Source organism: Equus przewalskii, chromosome 26 (assembly GCF_037783145.1).
Source record: "Equus przewalskii isolate Varuska chromosome 26, EquPr2, whole genome shotgun sequence".
Classification (NCBI taxonomy): domain Eukaryota; kingdom Metazoa; phylum Chordata; class Mammalia; order Perissodactyla; family Equidae; genus Equus; species Equus przewalskii.
The window spans coordinates 33092238-33109450 of record NC_091856.1 but is presented as its reverse complement, the minus strand read 5'-3'; the positions used below and the strand labels follow the sequence as shown (position 1 = coordinate 33109450).

The 17213-nt window shown below is 57.9% G+C and overlaps 1 protein-coding gene across 4 annotated transcripts in view; it reads right to left on the bottom strand.

Moving 5' to 3' along the window:
* The window catches only part of ASS1 (argininosuccinate synthase 1), a 53957-nt gene extending 38216 nt beyond the window's left edge, over positions 1-15741 (bottom strand). For 2 of the 4 annotated variants that reach the window (XR_011533679.1, XM_070596962.1), the window contains exons 1-5: positions 15635-15726; positions 10580-10641; positions 8640-8749; positions 6698-6766; positions 2518-2706 (exon numbers count right to left, since the gene is read on the bottom strand). Coding sequence is in view for 2 of the 4 variants with exons in the window: in XM_070596962.1 (XP_070453063.1) it covers positions 2518-2706; positions 6698-6766; positions 8640-8744 (363 nt within the window). In the remaining 2 variants the exon portion in view is untranslated. Of the gene's footprint in view, positions 1-2517; positions 2707-6697; positions 6767-8639; positions 8750-10579; positions 10642-15634 lie in introns of all 4 variants that reach the window. The other 2 variants (XR_011533680.1, XM_070596961.1) reach the window with 2 other exon arrangements.
* Between the last annotated feature and the right edge of the window lie 1472 nt (positions 15742-17213).

Genomic DNA, 17213 nt, shown 5'->3' with positions numbered 1-17213 from the left:
CCTGATCTCCTGGCCTTGGCTTGACTACCTCCTGGAACAGGGAGCTCACTGCCCAGCTCATTTCACCATGGACAATGAGATGGCTGGGAAGCTCCTTTATTCTGCGGTCACATGTTCTCACTGACCTGCCCCTGCCTGCAGGGGCCCCCAGGGAGGTCCGATAACCGTCCGCTTAGGGCACTGCCCTTCCATTGACTGTTCTCTACGTGCCAGGCCCGTGCTGAGCACTTTCCTGGAATTATCCGGCTCATTGCTCCTGACCGCCCCATGAGCTGGTTCTATCACATCCCCATTCGACAGAGGGGAGATGGAGACTCCCGGGGGTGAAGTCACCCAGCGGGAAGGTGGGGAGCAGGGATGTATGGCCCCAAGCCCCGAGTCCCAAACCTTTGGGTTCTCCTGCAGCCTCGCCCACCACCCTCGAGTGGAAGGCACCCTGCACATGCCCGTCCCACAGCCCAGGGCGCCCATGCCTCATCTGATGTCTCACCATCCTATTCAAAACGTGCCCACGACCGGGGCATTCGTGAACACTGGGGCCTGTGTGAGCAAGACACACTCCCAGTGCCCTCCTTCCACAGAAGCCCACCATTCAGTCCAGAACAACCCGAGTATCCCAATGGGGGAGTCGCTGGCCACCCCCCATCCAGCCTGGGGCAGTCCCATGCCTCCTGGTTTATTGCCCTCAGGACGAAGCCAAATCCCATAGTGCGGCCACGGCCCAGCCTTGACCAAATGCTTCTCTCATGGCTACAACTCCTGCTCCAGGCTCCAAGACAGGCCTCTAGTCTCTAGGCCTTTGTATAGGCTGTTCCCTCTGCCTGGCACACTCTTCCTGTGTCTCGTTATTCATTCACCGATACTCATCCTTTAGGGACGTGCTCTAAGAGAGCCTTCCCTCAGCCCCTTGCCCACTGGCCCCACGGCTCCCCTGGTGTGGCCCCCTCCGGCCGCTTTATCATGCGTCCATTCTCCTCTCTCTTGCTAGGACGCAGGCTCCCCGAGGGCAGGAGAAGGGGCCCACGAAGTTCGACACCGCTGCCGCACCCAGCATGTCCCCCACCTTTTACAGACACCCAGTGCCCAAGCGAACGAACGAACGTGCGAACTTTCAAAGGCAGGAGCCACGGCCATTCTGGTGGAGTGGCTGTTTGCAAGGCCACCCTCAAATCACATCTCCTCCATCATAATCTCAGCTGTGAGTGTCCCTATGTCATAGTGAACCAGGACCTGTTCCCCCAACCACTGCCTCAACCAGCCCAGGGCAGGGGGCCGGGGTCAGGTTAGCACATGTGTGCTGGCAAGGTAGTGAGCTCCCCATCCCTGGGGAGGTTCAGAGTCTGCTGACTGTGCGGTTGTCAAGCAGCCGACTCCTGGATCAGGCTATTGGTGTGGTGGCCACTGCCTCTGAGAGCTCACGACTGAGATTCTTTATAATAACATCGCTTGACAGTTGTCAACATTGTTAGGATCTTGTTTCTTGGGCACTGCCACCTCAGGACAGCGTGCTGAGGGCTGTCCTGCCTCACAGCCCACAGGGTCCTCCGTCAGCGTGCAATGGCACACACAAGGGCCGGAAGCAGGGGTGGGTCATAGGCTGACCTGTGTCCCCCAAAAAGACAAATTGAAGCCCTGGCTCCCGGGGTCTCAGAATGCGATCTTATCGCAATAGGGTCTTTACAGAGGCCACCAGGTTAAGACGAGGCCATCGGGGGGTCCTCATCCAATGTGAATGGGGTCCCTCTAAAAAGCAGAAATCTGGACTGAGAAGCAGACACACACAGAGGGAAGCCGGTGTGAAGATGCACAGGGAGAGGACAGCCACGAGAAGAAGGAGGCTCGAGCGACACAGTGACGAGCCACAGGCCTGAGCTGCCCGAGCCGGGGTGGGGCTGGGCGCTCCTCCCCAGAACCTTCGGAGGGGGCCCGGCCCTGCTGACCCCTTGATTCTGCACTTCCGGCTCCAGAACCGTGAGACAACACGTTCCTGGCGTTTCAGCTGCCCCGTCTGTGGCACTTTGTTATAACAGCCCTAATTGGGTGTTACCCCCATTTCACAAATGAAGAAACTGAGGCTTAGGAAGCAGAAGGGCCTCACCCAAGGGCACACGGGTAGGTAGGACCCGGCAGAGCTGGGATTCAAAACCCGCTCCGCTAACTCGGGGTTTCCGACCCTTCCCAGTACATCACATGGTGACATGCGCTCTGTGACCTTGGCCAGTGGCAATGTCCCCAAGCCTCGGGATCAAGTTTGCCAAATGGGGTGACGTGGCTCCCACGGCACGTGGAACACGCCCAGTGGACTCCCAGCACATGGGGCTCGGGGCGTGGCTGTCCTCCTGACACTCACCACTTCTACTGCTGGACAGGCGGCCGCACGCCTGATTGCTCTAGGGAAAAACCTACAAGCGCTCGACGGCCGTCCGTCGTCCAGGAGCCTGTGTCCCCGTCCCAGGTGCCTCTGCCCCCTCCTCCCTCTGCCCAGCCAGCCCCAGCGCCGTCCGTCCTCCGCCTTACCTTTCCCGTGGCGCCGTGGGACACATACTTGGCTCCTTCCCGCTGGGCGATTTCCACCTGTTTGCGGGCGATGCAGGGCCTGGCAAGAGACGTGCCCAGGAGGTAGCGGTCCTCATAGAGGGCACTGGACTGGATGGCGGGCCAGATGAACTCCTCCACAAACTCCCTGCTGACGTCCTCAATGAACACCTGTGGGGACAGGAGCCCATGAGAGGGAGCCTTGGCAAGCCCAGTCGGAAGACAGAGCCCCAGGGGTCCCAAATGGCCTGCATCTAAGACAGACACTGCAGACGAATCCTGACAAGCTGTACCTACATTTCTCTTTCTGCATCTGTAGCAGACATCACTAATCCATCCAGCACACAGAACCCTTTCTCTCCTGCACTCATGGCAGACATTGCTAATCAATCTTGATACAGCATCCAGCTGAAACTAGATGTGGTCCTTAAATCCCTCCCAGCACAGCATTGTGGGCCTGAGATGCAACTTAGTTGCCATCTGGGCCTGGCCCAGTTGCTTAGTGGTTGAGTGTGCATGCTCTGTTTCAGCAGCCCGGGGTTTGCCAGTTTGGATCCCGGGTGCGGACATGGCACTGCTTGGCAGTCCATGCTGTGGTAGGCGTCCCACATATAAAGTGGAGGAAGATGGGCATGGATGTGAGCATAGGGCCAGTCTTCCTCAGCAAAAAGAGGAGGATTGGCAGCAGATGTTAGCTCAGGGCTAATCTTCCTCAAAAAAACAAAGAAAAAAAAAGCTTAGTTGCCACTTAAGATCCAGAGCAGGAGACGGATGAGATCCACAAAAGCCAGGGGTGATTCTGTCCTCTGGGAGCAGTTGGCAATATCTGGAGGTATTTTTGGTCGTCACAGCTGGCAGGTTGGGTGAGGGGGTTCTGGCATCTAACAGGTAGAGGCCAGGGATGGCGCTAAACATCCTATGATGCACGGGGCAGCCAGCCACGCGTCTATAGGGCTGAGCTTGAGAAACCGTGATGGTTGGGTGAGGAACGGTTTCCAAAATGTAGACCTCCAGGGGTCCCCAAGACCCTTTCAGGGGAACTCTGAGTGAAAACATTTTTTTGTGAGGATATTTAGCCATTATTTGCCTTTTTCACTACATTGACGTTCACACTGAATATGCAAAAGCAATGATGGGTGAAAGGGCTGGCACCTTGGCAATAACGGGGCAGAGGCATCGAAGGACTCACAACCACTGTGCTCTCCTTGCACGACGCCAGTTTCTCTTAAGAACGGTCTTAACGAAGCAGTAAAAATGATTACTGCTGTTAAATCTCAACACTTGAGTACAAAACGTTAAGTAAACACAAAGCAATTCTGCCATATTCCAAATGAGTTCTGTGCTGAACTAGCTGCTTTTTTCATAGAACATCGTTTATACTTGAAAGAAGGGCTGACAGACAAAATGCGGTCCTTCAGAATGGGATTTTGGCTGACAGTTTCACAAAAATGAATGAAGTGACCCTGTCACTTCAAGGAAATCTGAGTACTTGTTGCTAATGATAAAACTCAAGCTTTGCAGCAAAAATTAGAATTATGGAGAACTTGTATGTGACACTGAGCTCGACAGCTTAATACTTCTGATGTGAGCAGTGCTGATGTTGACAAACGGGATGTTTCGATATTTTATAATGAAACGTATCAGCATTTGGCAGGTCTGTATAACTCAATGAAACAATGTTTTTCAAGTGACCAATGTGTGATGCTGCACAATGGTGCGTGGGAAAAGGATCTACTCAAAGCACAAGATGGATGGGTGGATTTTAACGCATGAAAATCTCATTGCTACAGTTTCAGATTCCCCATCACATGGATCTTTCAAGAAACTATCATTTGTTGAGCTTTGATGCAGTAAAGAATGTCTCCAACCATCTGAAAAGGCTATTAAAATATTCCTCTCTCTTCCAGCGGTACATCTGTGAGGCCAAGTTTTCTTCCTAATTTCAATCAAAACAACACATTACGGACTAAATGCAGAAATGGCCAAGAGAATCTGTCTATCTTCTGTAAAACCAGACATTAAAGAGATTTGCAAAAACGTAAACCAATGCCACTCTTTTGAAAAATTTTTGCTTTGCAAAATATTTTTCGTAAGTAAAAATGTTACTTACATTAACATGTAATGTCTTTAATATCTTTTTAAACGAATTAATATTTTAAAAATTTCAGCTTCTATTTCTTTTTTTTTCCTTCTTCTTCTCCCCAAAGCCCCCCAGTACACAGCTGTATATGCTAGTTGTGAGCGCCTCTGGTTGTGCTACGTGGGACACCGCTTCAGCATGCCTGATGAGCCTTGCTAGGTCCGTGCCCAGGATCCGAACCAGTGAAACCCTGGGCCGCTGAAGCGGAGCGCGTGAACTTAACCACTCGGCCACGGGGCGGCCCCCTCAGCTTTTATTTCTAATGTGATAGGATCGATAGACGTAGTCCACAAAAGCTCTCTGGGGCCCTCAATACTTTTTAAGAGTGTGAAGGATTCTTTGTATTATTTTTACAAATTCCTGTAAGCCTATAACTATTTCAAAATAAAATGATTTTTTTTAAAAAAATGAAGCAAAGAGGGGCTGGCCCTGTGGCCGAGTGGTTAAGTTTGTGTGCTCTGCTGCAGGCGGCCCAGTGTTTCGTTGGTTTGAATCCTGGGTGCAGACATGGCACTGCTCATCATACCACACTGAGGCAGCGTCCCACATGCCACAACTAGAAGGACCCACAACGAAGAATATACAACTACGTACTGGGGGGCTTTGGGGAGCAAAAGGAAAAAAATAAATTCTCAAAAAAAAAAAATGAAGCAAAGAATGAAAGAAAATGAAAATGAAAAGAAAAGCAATGAGAACTACATCCGAATGTTATATGCAAGGAAATCAGCATAAAAAATTCCAAATAACTAAGAGCGTGGCTGAGGCCTTTGTGCAATGGTCCGAGAACTGCTTCTCTGGAGGGACGAACTGAGGCCAGAGCCTTACATGGAAGCCCACGCATTGCCCGAGACTGCATCCCTGTCTTCAACACTCGATTGTTCGAACCCCACTTTCTGGGCCCCCCATTCAGACCACCCCTCTCCGAGGCTCAAGAGGACATGCCTCTGAGGAGGGGCATCCAGTTTTAGGCCCATGGCCAGTGATGTGACTTGGGGCCACAGGCGTTCACGCCCTCACGCATTCGTTTTAATACGCTAATTGAGCCTTACCACGTGGGAATCCTGCAGAAGTGCCCCTTAGAAGCAGCCGGTTCTGACTGGGCAGGTGGGCTGGTGGCCTTTCACACCATCCCTGCCATGTCCGTCCCTTGCCTACTCCCCTAAGTGAAGAAGCCCAGTGCCAGGGACCCTCCCCATGTGAGCAGCTCACACTTTTCACCGGGAGCCCATGGGGGCAGGGACCACATGGACCCCACACCCAGCACAGGGCCTGCCTGCCACATGATTAGATGCTCAATCAATGCACGGAACTCAGCTGGAGTTTTCTGATTCTGTGGAATGGACGGAGAGCCAGCCCTGAGGGCCTAGTGGTTAAAGTTCTGCACCTCCGCTTTGGTGGCCCTGGTTGGGTTCCCCGGTGCAGAACCACACCACTTGTCTGTCAGTAGCCATGCTGTGATGGTGGGTCACATAGAAGCACCAGAAGGACTTACCACTGGAGCATACAACCATGTACTGGGGCTTTGGAGAAGGAAAAAAAAAAGGAAAGGAAGATTGGCAACAGATGTTAGCTTGCAGCAAAACTTTTCCAGAAAAAAAAAAAAAAAGACAAAAGACAAAAAAAAGAATGAATGGGTGGGTGGACAGAAAAATGAAAGAGGGATGGATAGGAAAATGGATGATGGATGGTGGATAATGGCTGGGAAGAGTGGATAATGGCTGGGATGGATGGACAGATGGATGAGTGTGCGGATGGATGGATGCAGCATGGGGAAGAGGCAGAGGGATGGGGAAGTGGGAGGGGTGGAGGTGGGAGGTGGGATAGTCCGGTGGAAGAGTGTCTGGGGAGGAAGATGATGGCATCCACGCGCCTGAAAGCTGAAGGCACTGATCTCATATCCTGGAAGCAAGAGGACGAGCGGGACGGGACGCACGGGACAAGGAACGCTGGGACAGGAACAACCCCCTGCCCCCCACCTCAAAACCCCACTTCCAGCCCCAAATCTTGCATCCTACTTCGTACCTTTTTGGCCCCGAGCTTCAGCGCCTTCTTCCTGGCTTCCTCGAAGTCTTCCTTCTGGCCGATGTTGGCCTGAGGAGCAGAAGCAGAGGCCCAGTCGGCCCAGGGGGCAGAAAAGAGGGCACGAGAAGAATGTCAGCACCCCGCCTCCCCCCCGCACCGGGGTGAGCCCTGGGCAAGCGCCCTCCGCACACAACAGCCCACAGAGGGGGTTTCTGTTTGAGGGGCCAAGGTCATAGTGGAAAGGAGACAGGGCACAAACCAGGGCATGGAGCAGCTGGAATGCTTCCAGGAGCTAACACTTGGAGCGGCCTGGGCGACCAGGAAGCTGCTTCTAGGGGTTGAAGGGCTGGCTGAGCCCGGCCCTTTGCACTCGGGTGGCTGGGATGCAACATCTGCTGTCATTGCCTTGAAGGTCGAAGGCATCCTTGAACCCATCTATCTCTTCTCGCCAACTCCCCCAAAGCCAGCACGAAGGTTGGCTCGTCAGGAACGTCCCAACCGCCAGCTCACTCCCCCAGCCAAGCGCAGGGACTTGGTCCCAGGACACCCGTTTCCGACAGCCCCCTGTCTAGACACTGATATGTTTTCTGCTGGCCGCTCTCTGGCCTGCTGTCCAGAACTTGGCCTTGCATTCTGACCCTCAGACTCTGGAATCTTCCCAGAGCTTAGCTGCAGGTGCTTTTCTGAGGCCACTCAGATTTAACTCTGCCCGGCGGTGGCCTGGGATCTGGACCGCACGATGAACACACCTGCCGTCTCTGCATCCACTCAAAGCCACGGCTCTCCCCGACCGGGTGACTGCGGACCAGGCACCTGCCCTCCCCGGGCCTCACTCCCCCACTGACTCACAGGGGATGGGTGCTGTTCAGGGTGGCAGATTGACCTCAACAGCAAACAAACCACTCTTGGCAACAGCTGAACATCTGTCTGTCCGGAGTGCCATCCTCACTTCCTCTGAAAACAGAATCTTCTTTTTTGAGACCTCCTTCCACACGGATGGAGAGAGAGGAGCAAATCGTGTCTCCTGCTCACAGTAGGGGCGGGTCCATGACCCAAACCAGGCCAACCAGAGCCCTCCAAGACACAGCCATGGTGACCACTGCATGGTGGGCAGTGACTCAGGCCAATGAGAGCACCCTGGGCCCTCCTGTCAGGGTCTCTGGGGAGGCTAAGAAGTGATGAAGATAGATCTGGATAAGCACTGGATCCAGCCTTGCCTGAAGCCGTCCCACCCCTGGACTTCTCAGTTGCATCAGCCAAGAACGGAATGTTTTTTGGCTCTTTTTCTTAAGCTGGTATGAGTTGGCTTTCTAGAATTTGCAACCAGGAGTCCTGAAGAGCACAGCCACGTGGAGCAATGTTCACAGGCTACGTCCAGGGTCACCAGAAGTGGGGCTACTTTGATCAGGGATGTCTGCTAGGGACACTGAATGGGGGAGTGACATCATACCTAACCTTTGCCCTATGGCCTGTGACCTATTTGCCACCCTAGAACTAGGTGATGGCCAAGGGTTCTTCCAGCTCAGCCGCTGCAGGATTCTACAATCTTTGCTGAATTACTGGGGGCTGACAAAGGACTTCTGGAAAGGGGAGACTGTCTGCCTTCCCGGGGCCTCAGCAGGCGCACGCCAACGGCCCCCTCCAGGCTGGCTGGTCCAGCAGCACTGCCAAGTTTCCTTCTGGTGTCCCTGTTCCAGTTACTCGCATGAGAGCCGGCCTCTTCCATGCTCTGGGGGGCATCTCAGAATTGGAGGGCATCAAGGAAGTTCATTTTACAAATGAAGAAAGCAAGACAGGACAATAGGAAGCATTTTCCCAGTTTAGACAGGCTTAGAGAGGGCAAGCCGGGCTCGGACGAGCCACAAAGAGCAGTCGGGCAGGCTGGATGGGCAGCAGGACAGACAGGGAGAAAGAGAGACAGACACGCCAGGCGCCTCCTCACCAGGTAGGCAATGACATCATAGCCTTGTTCCTTCAGCCACACGAGGATGCAGGAGGTGTCCAGGCCGCCACTGTAGGCCAGAACCACGGAGCCTTTGCCCGACATGTCGTCTGGAGGGAGACAAAGAAAGAGACTGACCCGGGGCCAGCCCCTGCCAACAGCTCCCTCCTGGCTGGCCTCCAGCCCCCGCCTTGGCCTTGGGCAGCCTTAACCTCTGGACAAGCTGCCACTGGGGGGCTGGGAACAGGGTGTTCCCCATCATCGCCTCTCCTCAGGCGCTCTGACCCTGCACACTGCGTGCACGCACACCCCCATGCCACGCTGGGGCCTGGGAACGCTGACAGCAGAGCTTGGGGCTGGCAGGGGGAGGCACATCTTGGAGCCCCACAGGCTAGAGAGGGTGCCCGAGGCTGAGCTGTTTGAACCGAGGCCAGGATGTGGAGGATGCACGGCAGTCTGGAGAGCCTCTGGCAGCCCACCCATCCCCAATCAGAACTGCTCTTTGCTAAGCTCGGACAGCGCCAAGCACAGCCCCAGGGACCTTGCGTGGGTCACCCTGCACTACCAACTATGACCTCCACAAAGAAGGTGTTGCGATGCCCGCTGGGGAGGCAGAGACTGGGGCTCAGAGAGGTCAGCAGCTGGCTCGGGGTCACAGAGCACGTGTCTGTATCTGGCTCCAGAACCTGGGCTCTTCCCAGCATGCAATGCTGCCCCCTACCTGCAGGTGGCTAGGACGCTCCGGGCAGAGCCCCTACTCCCGGTACCTCTTCCACCTGGGGCCTTAGGGAACCTTCACACTGGGATTTTAGGCTTTTTCCAAATGCAAGTACCTCTGATTCAGGGAACACAGGGGACCTGAGCACCTCAGTGAAGTCAGCTCTGAGCATGCCCAGTTGGGAGGAGCTCAGAAACCAGCTCCTCCAGGGTGCAGATGGAGAAACTGAGGCCCAGAGGGGAGACAGATAGGTGGAGGCATAATACCTCTCTGTAACCAGGGGTACAGGTACAGCTCTCTGCAGCACAGACAGACGGACCATTTGCCCTCTACCCCACTCCTCAGCTTCACTGAAGCTTCCAGAAGGCGCCAGCGCCTCTGTCTTTGCAGGCGCTGTTCCTCCTGTCCAGACGGCTCCTGTGTACCAAACCCTGAGGCTGCATTAGGGCTTGCCCTGCACCCCCCAGCACCCTCCGCGTGGCCCTGAGAGTACATGCTATTGTTATGCCCACTTTGCTGATGAGGAAACTGAGGGTCAGAGAGGGGAGGTCGCTTGCTTGAGGTCATGGGGTCAGCAGGCAGCAGGGCCAGGTTTGGACCCAGGCCATCTGGTTCCGGCCTCTGTGGGCGTGGCCCCAGCACCCCACCTTTACAGGGGGCATGCTGTGTCTGGTGGGAGACTTTATAGGGGAGTCTGACCAAGGTCAGGGTCCTTATTGGATACTGCTGGGAAAGGCCATGGGCACCCCTCCAGGGACCCACGGGACCCAGAAACGGCACCCCACTATCACCACGGCAATGATGCAGCCTCCTGGATACTAAAACTTCCCATGTGCCTGGAGGTTCAGAGAGATGAAGCGGCGCTGTCCTGTCACCCAGCCCTGCACAGCAGAGCCCGACCATGTGACTGGAACACACACCCCGTGTCGTCCCCGACATCCCCCAGGCCTGCCCACCGGCCAGCCCCAAGGCTCACATGCCATACAGCCTTTTGGACTCAGAGGGGGAAACACTTCATGGAACAGTGAGGTTGGGGGCCGTTCTGAAGGATGCCCACAACTCTCCCCTCCACGGGGCCTCCAACTGCCTGCCAGGCCCTGTCCCTGACTGGCTGGGCTGCTGATGACTCACCAGACCTTGACTCTGGGGTAGCAGACAGTGCCCATGGCAACTGCAGCCAGGCAACAGGCCATCAAGGATGGAGGGAAGGAGGCAGAAGTACCTGGGATTGGAGGTGTGGGTCCCTGGCTTCCAGAACCTGTCTTCACGGCTCGGCGAACCACTCTGCAAAAGGTACAAGCTGCTCAGCTGCCTGGCCTGGCAGCCGGGTGACACCAGCAGCCTTAAACCTGGCCTTTCCAGCTGCCAGAACCCGCTTTGGGAAACCTCGCTGAGCAGATTTGGGGAGGCTCAGTAGCCCCAGAGCCAGCCTCCTGGCCCAGGAAGCATTTGGAGTGTGTGCCTGCATGCGTGTGTGCGTGCACAATGGTGCTGGTGGTGCGCTGGAGTGGGGCGTGTATCCCATTGCATATTTCTTAAACAGCTCTATTGAGGCATAATTGACGTATAATAAACCGCTTATACTTAGTTCAGTGAGCCCAGTTCAGTGAGTCCTGGCAGGCGTCTACACGGTGAGGCCATCCCCACCACCACCATAATGAGAATATCCATCACATGCTGAGCCCTCCCATTTGTGTTCTCCCCATTTTAGAGACAGGGAAACTGAGGCTCGGGCCTCGCTGGGCTGGTAAGTGGCAGAGCCAGGATTCCAACCCAGGTCAGCTGGGCTCCGCAAGCCACTGCTCGCAGGTATCAGGGGCAGGGGAAGGAAGTGCGGGCGCAAGGTGAGCTCTGGGAGGCCTGAGGGGGCTCAGACACCCTGGGGTGGGCTCAGGAAGGGAGAGATGGGGGACCGAGAGTCATTCGGCTGTTAGAGTCACTCCCGCTCTGCCAGCTCCCAAAGGCACCTGGAGCCAAGAGGGTGGGTACCGGAGTGGGGGAGGGGCAGCTGCACGGAGACAGACCACCTGCGCGGGCCCTGCTCTGCCTCAGTGACCACCCCCCCCCGCCTCGTACATGGCCCATCATAGCATGCATCACGCTGTGTTCTAAATGCTCCCCTTTCCCCAGTGTGAGCTCCATGGGGACAAGGACCATGTCACATTGTCTGGCAGGTGGCAGGCACCCAGAACAATGCTGCTGATTCTACTGTCTGGAGGTCAGTTCCTCGCCTATGAAAAGAGAGGATGAAAGTCCCCTCAGGGGCTGGAATTCCATGAGCGCTCTCATCCAGAAACCAGCCTCCTGGCAGCCAGGCTGCATGCATGTGGGTCTGAGGGGTGTGAAAGAATGCACGCACCCGGGAGGGTGTACCTGAGAGTGAACGTGAAAGTGTGCGCATGCCTATGTATGTGCCTGCATGTGTGTGGGTGTGTGGTGTGTCTGGGCCTGTGTGTGCAGAGATTAGCAGGGCAAGTGGGCTGGGAAAGTGATGCAATGCGGCAGTGGTGTGGCTCCTGCCCTCCCAGCACCTGGTGAAGCTCCCTCCTCCCTCAGCCAGCAAGGCCCCTGGGCTGTGTGCGGAGGCCCAGCCTGTCCTGCCCTGCCCTGCCACCTGAAACTAAAACAAAGCTGAGGCCTCGAACTGGGGGAGCGAGACATGGGGAGAGGAGAAGGGACAGCAGCCGCAGTCCAGGGAGCGAGGACTCCCCGGGCAAAGCACAGCGGCTGGGTCCTGCAGCCCCGAGTGCTGAAGCTGCTCACCCGCAAGATGGGGGCAGGGAGAGCAGCCCAGGCCGCAGGGGGCGACTGCGAGGGCTCAGCGAGATGCTGGGTGAGCCGGGCAGCGGGCCTGTGCCTGCCAACCTCTCCTCACCCCGGCCACGGCTGATCTCAGGCAAGCCCCTCGCTCTCCCCACCCGCACAACAACCTGGAGGCCCTTCCGGTCCTGACACCCCAGGACCCTGGGCTGCCTGCCGAGGGGACGAGTCTAGCATATCCTGGCTGGATCAGCCTCCCCAGTCCCAGCCTTGCCCCCCACCCCACCCTCCAGGAAGGACCTGGGGCGGGTTTCCCCAGCTCCCAGTGCCAGCCCAGCCATCCTTCACCAGAAGAGGGACACCTGGGGAGGGACGGGGCCTCATGCCAAGACGCCTGCCAGCCTGGCCTTTGTTGGCAAGGCAGGGGACTTTTCCGTGGCCCCAGCCAGAGCCATCCTGCCAGCTTCCTGTCAATGTGCCAGGCCGGCCTGGGCACTCACTCAACACTAAGAAAATTCATGTGGCTCTGAAAGGTCAAAGCCGGGACGATGACAAGAGCAGACACTATGTTCGTAATAGTGGGGACTGCTATGACCACCTATTTACAGATGATGAACCTGAGGCTCAGAAAAGTTAAGTGGCTTGCCCGGGTCACAAGCTAGGGGACGGCAGTGCCGGGACTGAAACCCAGGCTGACTGCAGACACCTGCTCTTTACTGCTCGGTGCCCTACACTCTGGCCTCCAGGAGGCCGCAGATCAGCTCCCCTCACTCCCCAGGTCTTCCTGGAGACAAAATCCCCAACAAGCTATCACCAATCAGTATTCTGCTTCTCTGTGTGTCAGCCCTACAGCCAGCGGAGGTCCCTCTGGAACCCTCCCTGACATTCCAACTCCGCTGAGCTGGGTTCACAGTTTTGAAAAACCCTAGCTTCACCCCGGCCGTAGAATTCTCCCCATTTGGGGGCTTCCTCATTCTAGGATGACAGCGCCCCATCACCTTGCCGCCCCCATTGCGTCTGATAGAGCCAGGCTGCAATTCCACACTTTGACCAGGAGGTGCCACTGTAATATTTACTTGCCTGACTCATTTCATCTGTAATTTTTCCCTGAGACACAGACAGGGGAGGGATTCCCTTCCCAAAAGACAGATGAGGAAGCTGAGGCTAGGAGGCTCCCCTTGGCTACAGGCTGTGGATTCCTGGGGCCTGAGAATCAAGTCAGGAACACTGGCTCTCTTGGGGACACCAGCACTCCAGCAAACTCCCTCCACCCACGGCTGGGGGTCATTTGCAAGTCTCCCTTGGCTTAGAAAGGTTGAGTCTCCAGTGTCAATGAAAATGCCCTGAGGTAGGTGGTAGGGAGGCTACACAGACCTCACCAGGCCCTGGTGACAGACACGCAGACTCTCTCCTAAGAGCATCTGGTTATGGAGGAAAGAGTGCATTCGTTCATTTGTTTATTCTACTACTAATACTGAAATGCCTATGGGTGCCTGGCCAATCCCAAGCCTAGGGTGGGAGCCTGGCCCATAGGAGGGAGGCAAGGCCTGGAAGATCGACTTTGCCCAGTATCACAGCAGAAATCAGAGCCGCAGACCCCGAATTCCAGCGAGGTTATCTCTGTCCATGTAGGTGCCCACAGGCAAGGCACTCAGGCCAGGGGCTGTGTGCTCAGAGCTGGAAGGCTCTGGCTGTCCTGACCTGCCTCGGGGGACCCACGGGGTGAAGATGAGATGGGGCATGGCAGAATGCTTGCACAGCAGGTGAGTCTGGGTCTGGCCCCCCACCACGAGCCAGGCTCCTGGAGCCCTGAGCCAGCAGAGCCAGTGACCCCACCAGCCCAGAGCAGGGGGGCAGCTGATGGGGCCCATGTGAGGCTCAGGGAGCTGGGACTGTGCCGAGTGGGGGGGCCTCCCTCCCCCACCCACTCCGTGCCTGGCCTGTGGCCTGGGTGCTCAGTGGGCAGGATTCACCACTCATTAACTAGCACCGGAGCAAAGCCAGAATTACCTCTCGGCATAGGGCACAGGTGGCCCCCAACCCACCCCCAGGCCCCCTGCCCTGGGGCTGAGGGGAATGCAAGGGGGAGGAGGTTTGGAATGGAGACTCCTCCAGTTTCTGTCCAGCGCCAAAGTGCCTGTCTCCCTCCCTCATCAGAACCTAAGGAAGGAGGGCAGGGAGCCTGTCTCCTGTTCTGTGTCCCCAGCCTGGCACGACCAGGCGAGGACCTCCCCAGACACAGTGAATGAATGGACCCAAGCACCGCTCTCAACCGTCTACAGATCTTCCACAGTCTTCCTGTTTCCTGAGCCCAGAGCTTGTGCCAGCCATGACAGATGGAGAAACCGAGGCTTGGGAAGCTGGGAGGCTGACCCAAGACCTCACCTGGTTGTGCCTGAGTTCGTGGCTGGGGTCTGCTGGCCTGCAGAACCTGCCATCTCCTGTCACCAGCTGGGGGTGGGGAGGGGAAGGGATCAAAGCTCAGGGCCTATTTGATCCCTCCCTGGGGAAAGGACAGGTTTGCTCTTGCCAGCGATGTGGGGCCAGACCCCCACGCTGCGGAGACGCACCCATTTCGCAGAGAGGAACGCGGAGGTGGCCTCAGGAGGTCACCGGGACTTCCTCAGTGGGAGCCCTGGCGCAGATCAGAGTTTCCTCCATTTCACAATGACCCTCCCGCCCTGGAGGGCGCAGCCGTCCAAGGGGCCAAAGGCAACAGCCACCGAAGGGACATTTCCTGCGGAGCCGCCCCTCCCACAGCCCCTCCTACGGCGCGGCGCCAGCGCCCGCCGGAAATCGGGCCCGCTGGGCCGCCCGCCCCACCTGCGCAGAGCACGCGGGGCCCCTGCAGGAGGCAGAGCCGGCGACGGACGCCCCTCAGGGCAGGGAGCCCAGCCACACCCAAGGCACTGGGGCGGGCAGCCCGGGTCAGGAGCCCACGCGCCCGAGGAAACTGAGGCTCCGGGCTGTGGGAGGGGACGATACGCCCGAGCGTCCCGGGGGCGAGGGGCAGGGGTGGGGTTGGAACTCTGGTTTCACGCCGAGAACAAGAGGCGGAGACAGACGGGTGGGGTGAAAGGGGCAGAGAACCGGGAACTCCTCACCCTCCCGACTCGCAGGGTCTCCATCTGGGGGTTCGCGGCAAAGAGGAAGCTGGGTCAGGGAAGGAAAATCCAGGAAGGTTCTCGGCCCACAGAGGGAGCAATTAACCCAACAGACCCCCGGGCTCGCGCCCCGGCCCCATCCCGCGACCCGAGGAACCCAGGAATCCGGCCACCGGGCGACGGAGCAGCAGGCGCCGGGCGTCTGCGCCCTTCCCTCGGGTCCGGGTCCAGGTCCAAGCGCGGGGCGCGCGGCCACTCGGGATGGGTCCTCTGCCTGTGCCCGCGCTGGCGCCCGAGCCCGCGGGGCCCCTCCGCCTCCTCGGCTCGCTCTCGGTGGGACCCGGGGAGAGGCTGCCCTAGGCTGGGTAGTGGGAAGGGGACCCTGGGCCTCTCCCGGGCCGGGGGCTCCTTACCGCGACCCAGGCGGCGGCGGTAGGCGGAGGAGCAGGGCTAGTTTCGGCCGGCATCGCGGATTATAAGCACAGGGCCGGGGGCAGGGCCGGGAACCCGGGACACGTGGGGGGACGCGCGCGACAGGCCCCGCCCCAGGGCCCCGCCCCCTCGCGGAGCCGCTTAGCATTCGCAGCCACCAGCAGGTGGGCGGGGCCCGGCTCGTCCTCGCTTCTTGCCCCTCCCCCTCTCCCTCCTCCTTCTACCCCCCCTCCCGCCTCCGTCCTCCGCCTTCGTCCTCCGCCCCCGGTCTCCCTCCTGGTGCCGGCACGCTCTCCCGAGGGCGCACGGGCCGGGGCGCACGGGGCGGCGATCTCCCCGCCCTGGCCCGGGGGCCGGCGGCTCCTAGGGCGCAGCAGTGGCTGCAACTCGTGGGCAGGCAGAGTCACCGCAGCCGTCCTGCCAGAGACTTGCCGCCTGGCCTTGGGGGAGCGTTCTAGTGCTTTAAGGTTGAAGTGGGGATAAAAGTTGCTTAGGGCGCGGCGAGTTTCCTGCGCATTTGTGTCTCGTGGTGGCCTTTCTCCAGACCTCACGGCCCCTCCCTTCCCTCCCACTAGCCCCCGTGAGCCGGAGCCCGTTGTACGGTGAGAAAACCCAGGCGGAGGTGGCACCAGAAGGTCGAGGTTTCATCCCTTAGTCCAGAGCTGGTTCTTGGCTGTCTCCCCAGAGCCTGGCACCTGGCCAGACTCCCGAGGGCGCCCATAAATAGTGAATACAAGACTGCCCGACTGCTCACCCATCGCACAACTGGGAAAGTTGAGGTTCACAGAGGTGAAGCTTCTTGCAAAAGGAAACAGGCAGTTGTGACCCTGTCTGGGCTTCAGAAAGTTCTGTGCGTCAGAAGTTTCCCAGCCCGGTTTATGGGCCTCAAATCACCAGTCACTGCAACCACAACCCAGTAAAACAGCAGGTCCCAACGGGTGCAGAGCAACGCCAGAGTGAGGACTGACCCCGGTGAGCCGCTTCCCGAGTCCTCCCAGTCCTGAGCCCCCAGGAAGTGGGAGCGGGAGGCGGCCCTGCTGGGCTTGCCACTCGGCCGTCCCGGAAGGAAGCTGGGGCGGGGGCAGATGGGTGATGTTAAGGGCCTGTTCCAGGGCCCTTCTTGCAACCAAGAAACAGCCAGAGAAAGAGGCCCTCAGCGGGAGGGGCAAAGGCTGCTCACTGAGTCCCTCTCAGTCCCTCTGTGGGCAGGGCCCCCATCCCACCCCTCACTCTCCAGTCTAGTGGCTCAAGCACATGGGCCAGTTCAGGAGCTGGGAGTCCTTCAGGAGGGAGAAGCATCAGGCCAATTTACAAGCAAAGCCACAAGTTCAAGTCCCCCAAACCCTGGAAGGGGCCGTAATGGTGAGGGGGCCCCCATGAGCCACGTTGGGCTGGGTGACTGGGGTGATTTGAGACACCGTCCTGCCACGAGGTGGTATGGGCAGCAGGCCCCTTTAGCTCATTCACTGGGCCACCTCTGGGCCTCACGGAGCCCCTGGCCTGACACACTAGCAGGTGGCGAGAGAGGAACGTCTCAGAGCTGCCCGGGGGAGGGGGAGC